The sequence below is a fragment of the Aulonocara stuartgranti genome, assembly GCF_965226115.1.
Source record: "Aulonocara stuartgranti genome assembly, chromosome: 18".
NCBI classification, from domain to species: domain Eukaryota; kingdom Metazoa; phylum Chordata; class Actinopteri; order Cichliformes; family Cichlidae; genus Aulonocara; species Aulonocara stuartgranti.
This window is the reverse complement of record NC_138954.1, coordinates 26,017,396-26,024,500: the sequence shown is the minus strand read 5'-3', so window position 1 is coordinate 26,024,500 and position 7,105 is coordinate 26,017,396. Positions and strand designations below refer to the sequence as shown.

Genomic DNA, 7,105 nt, shown 5'->3' with positions numbered 1-7,105 from the left:
TGAAAAGATTATTAGCTTGTGCGATATGTAGGTGGATTCAGTACTCACTTAGCTTGGCCACCTACAAAGACAGGATACAGGTGGAAACAGAAAGTATTGCTCTGTGTGAACAAAATTCAACCTAGTAGCATCGCTAAAGCTCATAAATGACCACTATAAATCTTTTTGTATGTAATTAAAGTACTTTTTACTATTTTTTAAAAACTGAATAATCATATTTCATCCAATATTTTCTTTTGTTTTTGTTTAAAAATATAATGGAATGGAAATCCAAATTCCCCCTTCACCAACATTGTCAGGTATTTAGGGGAGGATGATTTGAAATATATCTGTATGATGCTGATTTGTTGTCAGGTCCAGACTTGTTTTGATGAGGCAGCGGCACACTGGAGTCAGCAGGAGGTGATCATAGGGGAGCTGGAGTATCAGTGCTCCTCACAGCAGGACATGGGAGCAGTGTGTACTGCTGTTTTACATACATGCTGAGTGAAACTAAAACACAGTAATAGCACCATCAAATTCTACTAGATAGGCTATCCTTAAACAGTTACCCTTATACTGAACAACTCTGAGAAACATTAGAAATGAGTAAAAACTTGCATTTTTTGTTGCATTTATGGGTTGAGCAGCAGAGTTGAGTATGTGAGTTTTGCTGTCTGCTTTTGTCTGGTATTGAATTGGATGATTGAAACCAGAAGAAACAACACATATTGGAAAATTTAATCGCTTACTTATTTAACAAGGAGCATCCTCTGTGGTATGTGAAAGACTCATACACAGCTACAAAAGCCTATCACCTGCTGCTAGTCACCAGCTAGGTCCCACAGTGCTGTGGGATGGCGTCCCATTCTTCAAGAGAGTATGTTGGTCACTCTGACATGAAAAGCATGTCAAAGCTGATCCCACAAGCATTCGGTGGGGTTGGCGTGTGTCATCTTGGAGGACATAATTCAGTCCTAGACTGTGGAGATATGGGATTGCTATTGGTTGCAAAATCTCATGTTGACATCTCTCTGCATTGATATCATCTGCAATGTTGACAGTCTGGTTTTTCCAGTAAGGGAGATGTTGCCCCACACCATCACACAGCCTCCACCAAAAGCTGTTACCCTACTGGTGCATCCATCAGCATAGTGTTCTCCACAACATCTCAACACTTTGACCCTACCATCCAACAGCTGTAAGCAGAAACTGGACTCATCAATGAACAGCGCTAATCAGCCACTAATCAGGCACCGAAATGTTAGCATCTGGGTTATCTGAAGCTCAAAACAAGAGCCAATAGAAGAACAAGATTTTTGGCAGATAAAATACCCACACACTCAACCAACAAATGCATTTTCCTTACAAATGTGGCACCACTGATGGGGAAAATAAACAATATTTCCAACAGTACAGGATTTATTGCTAAAAAGCATTGTTACAACAAAGAAATGATCACCTACATTTCTTTACTTTTACTTACATAGTAAAATACTATACCTTTGCAAAATGATCCAATAAATGACTCAATAATGGTACGTTTTATTTCAATCATAGTTTTGTTTTTTTTTTTACTGTGATGCCGCTGTCTATTAACTAAGACAAAAAAACATTCACACTAAACAGCAGGTCACAGAAATAACTCTGACCTGATCTAACCATGTAACATTTATGTCACATTTGTGTGGGTAATTTACATATTTGAAGACATTTTCTTCAAAATATCCTATTTATTTAATATTTTGTAATTGTGTTGTTGTTCTTGTTGTTGTTTTAGTGGTGACATTACTAGAAATAAAAAACAAAATGACCAAAGGTTCTTAAAAGTGTTGCAAAACGACCTTAAGATCCCCAGGCAAGCTTTAGGGAACACTTCCTGAAGGTCTCTTAAAGATTAATGGTTGTTGGGACTGTTTCATAGTCAAAGAAGCCAGTGTGTACAATAATAACAGGGCTGCCGGCATCAACGGTACTCATTATAACAGTTTCAATTGTTGTTTTTAGTATTGCACTGGAAGGATTAGCAGTATAATGAATAGGAGTGGTAATACAAGGAGCAGTATAACAATAGCAGCAGAAGTACTTGAGGTAGTAATGCGTGTAACTGTAGCAGCGGTACTTGCAGTCCTCTTGTTAGTACTTTGTACCTTTAAGAATTCTCCCGCGCGGGTCTACAAATAAGGAAAGCGACCGGAAGGAGCAGGGGTATTTCGCGCCAATTTGAAACAACGGAACACAGTCAGTCTGAGCGGCACGAGACACGAGCTGGGACGCGCGCGCCGCCGGGGGTCTTTTTTCTTTTTAAACTGTTCTTTCCCGTCAAAGGTGTGTAGTGGCATCTCTGCTATTTAAACTTAAACGATACAAACTGGTACCAAAGGCCGAGGTACAGTTTGACCTGAGCTGAGAGTCCAGGCAGGGAGCTGAGCTGACCGATTGTTTCTCTCCGTCAGGTGTGGTAAACATGGAGGAGGCCAACAAGCTGATTGGTACCGGCAAGAAGCACTTGGTGATGGGGAAGGTAGTGGAGGCTGTGAGCACCCTGCAGGAGGCCAGCGGCATGCTGTGAGTTACCCTCAAGTCACGCTGGAGTTTCAGTGAGGTTGAACGTGAAATGGTCCCATAAAGTGGCCCTCGTGGTTACTTTTAAAACGCTCACTTGGGCTTCTTAAAACTAAACCGTGTGTTTCACTGTTTACATGATTGAAGAGTTTATAGGTGACAGTGCCTCGTGCAGGCTGATTCTGAGCAGGTGTGCAGATTGGTGCAAATGCAAAACGGCAGCTTTTTTTTTTTTTTCTCCCCTCTGGTGTTTGAAAATGAACGTGTTTATGCAAATCACAAACTGCCTGCAGCTGTTCTTTGCATGTGAGCAGAAAGCGGTGACATTAGTTTAGCTTAGTGTTTTTCTTAATTTATATATTTCATTTCCATTAGGTTCTGTTTTATTGTTTAAGCTTAAACCTAGTTGGAATAATTACTCGCTAATCCTTTTTATACGCCTAGTTTTTTAACTCCAGGAATCTTTCTAATTTGTTCTGAAGCAGCACGTGAGCAGTAATGGATGCCTGGTTTTCACTCTAAAATAAATGGTAAATTCTTGTTATAGGGCTAAAGAGTTTGGAGACACAGCGGACGAATGTGGCGAGGCTTTCTTCTGGTATGGCAAAGCTCTCCTGGATTTGGCACGGTAGGTTAATCAGGTTTAAACATGAGAAAGTCCAGCTCTTTAAGGTGAGGATGGAGGGGCCGCTCTGACTGCCAGACTTGTTGTAGGATGGAGAACTCGGTCTTGGGTAATGCTCTAGAGGGAGTGCCGGAGGAGGAAGAAGAGAAACCCAAAGACTCCAATGTTGAGAGCACAGACAATGTAGACGGTAAGGGAATAATGTGATATTTGGCTCGTTACAGTTAATCTAAATGTGCACACATCATTCCCAACTGTTCTGCTGTCAACAGAAAAGACCAGAGACGAGCTGAGGGTGCAGGTGTACGACGCCATGGCGGAGAAGAAAACTGAAGACGGGGAGAAGGTTGAAGGGAAGCAGAGTGAGGATCCACAGGAGAAGACTGAAGGAGCCGAGGCTGGTGACAAAAAGGAAAACACAGAAAAGGTAGAGGGGGAGGCTGAAAAGGACAATAAGAATGATGAAAGCAAATCTGAAAGTAAAGATAAGAAGGAAAAGAGTGGGGAGGAAGTGGATGCAAAGGACGACTCTGAACCTGCTGCTAAGGAGAAGGAAGGGGACTCTGCCGCTGCTAAGAAGGAGAAGACTGCTGCTAAAGAAGAGGAGCCAGCTGAGAAGATGGACTCTGCTGCTGAAGAGGAAGAAGCAGCTGCTGAGGAGGAAGCAGGTGACCTTTGCTCCTCCTGTCCTGATCCTGGCTTGGTAATGGCAGTGTTAGATGCTGAAGCATGCAGAGCAGTGTATCTAAACTCATGACATTTGCTTGTAGATGGCGAGGAAGATGAGGAGGAAGGTGGCGACGATGTAGAAATGGAAGGTGATGCAGAGGAGCAGGGTGAAGGAGATGCCACTGGGGAGAAGGTACTGAACAAACAGCTCGCATGTTAAAAAAGGACTCAGCTGACTGTGTGAATTTTGAATTTCATGTTTTCTGTCTGTTCCTCTTTTAGGACAGTGACGATGAGGAGGTGGGTAACCTGCAGCTGGCCTGGGAGATGTTAGAAGTGGCCAAAGTCATCTACAAAAGGTAAAGGAAACACTTCAGAGCCATGATTTTTATCTTATCATTTTGCACCTGCATTTCAAGCTTGTAACCTTTTCCTCTTTGTTCTTATAAAAGGAAAGAGACGAAGGAGGCTCAGCTAATGGCAGCCCAGGCTCATTTGAAACTGGGTGAAGTTTCTGCAGAATCAGGTCTGAACAAATGTGCAGCTTTGCACATAATCATTGTTTTCTCTTTGATGCAATGAGCTTGAGGCTGTGTTGATGGCTCAGTGTTTGCAGCGGTGCTCAGTTTCTGTCAGGACTAAAAGTCTGTGAGCAGCTTGAGATTTCTTTAGTTCGGATTTGTGTACCTAACACTTGGTTGCAACACAGCTAAAAAGTTGCCATTGTGCTGTTTGCCCACTTGGGGGCAGCCTAAATTAGTTGAACCATAAAATGTCTAAGCTTCAACTTTTTGAAATGCTAGTTTTCTGAGTGGATGCTCACATCCACACCCGGTAGTTACAGAACAGGTTTTTTTCGGTCGCATCACCACTTAAAGATCTTTAGCTGATGAAGTCTGTACTGTTCTCAGTTCATTGCCGTGTCCATGCCTGCTGACCCTGAACAGTGGATGAAACTCTGAGAATGCAGAGTTTGTTTTGTTTGGTTTTTTTTTTAATACATGTCAGGTGTTGATTTGCTGCTTCTCTTTTTCAGGGAACTATCCACAAGCACTGGAGGATTTCCAGGAGTGCCTGAAGCTGCAGGTGAAGCACCTGGACTCAGACAGCCGCCTGCTGGCAGAGACTCGCTACCAGCTCGGTGTGACCTATAGCCTGAACACGCAGTACAGCGAGGCCATCGAGTCTCTGAAGAGCTCCATCTCTATCATAAAGAACAGGCTTGGTAAGCATCAGCTCCTGGAGTGAAATTAGCTTCCAGAGAATCATCAATGCAATAATTAATACAATTCCAGACAAGCTGCAGGAGATGCTTGACAAAGCCGAAGGTCCAGAGGCTCTGCCAGAGGAGAGGAAGGAGCTGGAGGAGCTCAAAGCTCTGCTGCCAGAGATCCAGGAGAAGGTGGAGGACGCCACTGAAAGCCTGAAGACAGCGAGCGCGGCTGTGAAGGATGCACTGGTGAGTTTGGCATGGAGTTTGATTTAGCTGGAGGACGGTCATCAGAGCACACTGGTTAAAGTGGTGCTATCCACCAAGCATGATGCCTGAATTGTTTTGGTTTTAGTTGTTAAATGGGATTCATAAAATACATGCTCCATGCTGGTGCTTCAGTGACATGTGAAGTTCAGTGTTTCTATTTGTGTTCTGTTGCTACACGTCTTCACAAGTAAACCACTTGGTGAAAAATATTTGGCAACTCGATCCATCATTAGTCACACCTCCCTCTGTAAGGTCCGGTGAACAGCAGGCTTTCGTGAGATGATCACAGCATAGCCGCCATCATTTTGGCATTTGGCTTCTCTTTGAGCTGCATGTGCAATCTGTTTCAGGATGGAGGCTCCACTTCCTCTGCCTGTGATGGTTCCACTGTAAAGAACAGAGACTCTTCTTCCACTTCAGAGGTCAGTTAAAAGTTTTCATGGCACACTTTGTGAAACAAACTTAAGCCCAACAGGATTGTAAAAGAAGTGTGATATTTAACTTCCAAACAGATTAAAAGCACATCCACTTCCAATGGCAACACCTCCACAGCTGCAGTCTCTGACATCTCCCACCTGGTCAGAAAGAAGGTGAGGTTTTTTTTAACTTGCATTGATGTGGTGTAGCTATAATGGTGAGCCTCATTTTACTGCTGTGTATTGCAGAGGAAACCAGAGGAGAGTCCGGTGAAGGAGGATGTGAAGAAGGTGAAGCAGGACAGTCAGCCAGGCGAAACGCTTCTCACTAATGGAGATGCAGGTGAACACGCCAATGATATGGAAGTCGAAAGGTGAGGTGTCATTTCTGTCTGCTGTGCCGTTTACTACTTACAACCTCGAACTTGTCTGAAATCCCGTCATCCTCTGTTTCAGTAAGTGAAGCTGCACTTTGTCTCCGTTCAAGAAGAGATTCACCAGCATAACAAGCTCTTAACTGTCTCTTACACGTTTGCTGTTGTAAATACACGTTTGTTTGACATTATACTGTAAAATTCAATAAAGATGGTTGTATAAACCTGTGTTAAACCTTCATTACTGGAGCCATGAAAATGTTTTGTTTTCTGGCAGTTGATGAACTGTCCATAAATGTTTGTACTCACCACATAAGTGGCTCCTTTAGTCATACTGGTTCTACAGCATTCTTCAGTCTGACTTACTGTATTTAACCATGTGGTCGGAAGAGAGGATTCAGTGTGCCATGTGAGAGCAAAAGTGCAGTTTAATCAAGAGAATGCAAGAACCTGGGCCTTAGAGCTGATAGCTGAATACACGAACAGGAAAATTTAGCTGTGCAGTAACTGAAAGCCTGCGCTTGGATAAACAAAGGCTCTGTACCAACCTGATTAATATCACTGGTGTTTTTAATTACTAAAAACTTCTGATGCTATTTATGCTTTACAGCTTCCAATACTTCTCCTGGCTTAGTTCTACGTAGGGTGGCTCAAAATTTCTGCAGTCATAAATTTTTGACAAGACTCCTGACGTCCCTGGCTGAAATGCAGCCCCAAACCATGACACACCCTCCACTGTTTTACAGACGGCTGTAGACACCCACTGCCTTACCTCCCTCCTGGTCTCCTATACAAACTGATAATTTGAATGAAAATGTTCAAAATTAAATTCATCACTCCATAAAATTGTTGCCACTGACTTTTAATCCAGTTCTTATATATTTGTAAAATTTGGCATACCTCATCCTTTTGTTTCCCTCCCTTAAAAATGGCTTCTTGACAGCAACACCTGATCTTGATGAGCATTGTCATGTTTTTGTTGCATTATCTTATGTCT

At 42.8% G+C, this 7,105-nt stretch overlaps 1 protein-coding gene across 1 annotated transcript; it reads left to right on the top strand.

The window, feature by feature from the left end:
- Nucleotides 1–2,178: 2,178 nt before the first annotated feature.
- On the top strand, nt 2,179–6,336 carry LOC309693897 (histone-binding protein N1/N2-like). The gene is made up of 14 exons (XM_082513521.1): nt 2,179–2,307; nt 2,436–2,547; nt 3,092–3,172; nt 3,259–3,359; nt 3,442–3,837; nt 3,940–4,031; nt 4,121–4,197; nt 4,291–4,364; nt 4,875–5,063; nt 5,134–5,297; nt 5,669–5,740; nt 5,831–5,908; nt 5,984–6,108; nt 6,191–6,336. The coding sequence occupies exons 2-14, from the start codon at nt 2,447–2,449 to the stop codon at nt 6,195–6,197; spliced, it is 1,557 nt and encodes a 518-aa protein (XP_082369647.1). The 5' UTR covers nt 2,179–2,307; nt 2,436–2,446; the 3' UTR covers nt 6,198–6,336.
- The last annotated feature ends 769 nt before the right edge of the window (nt 6,337–7,105 follow it).

Bases quoted from the DNA above. Each gene is read 5' to 3' on its own strand.
- LOC309693897 (XM_082513521.1), top strand. From the start codon at position 2,447: ATGGAGGAGGCCAACAAGCTGATTGGTACCGGCAAGAAGCACTTGGTG. The intron at 3,360-3,441 runs GTAAGGGAATAA...TGCTGTCAACAG, and splicing joins GAGCACAGACAATGTAGACG to AAAAGACCAGAGACGAGCTG. The intron at 3,838-3,939 runs GTGACCTTTGCT...ATTTGCTTGTAG, and splicing joins AGCTGCTGAGGAGGAAGCAG to ATGGCGAGGAAGATGAGGAG.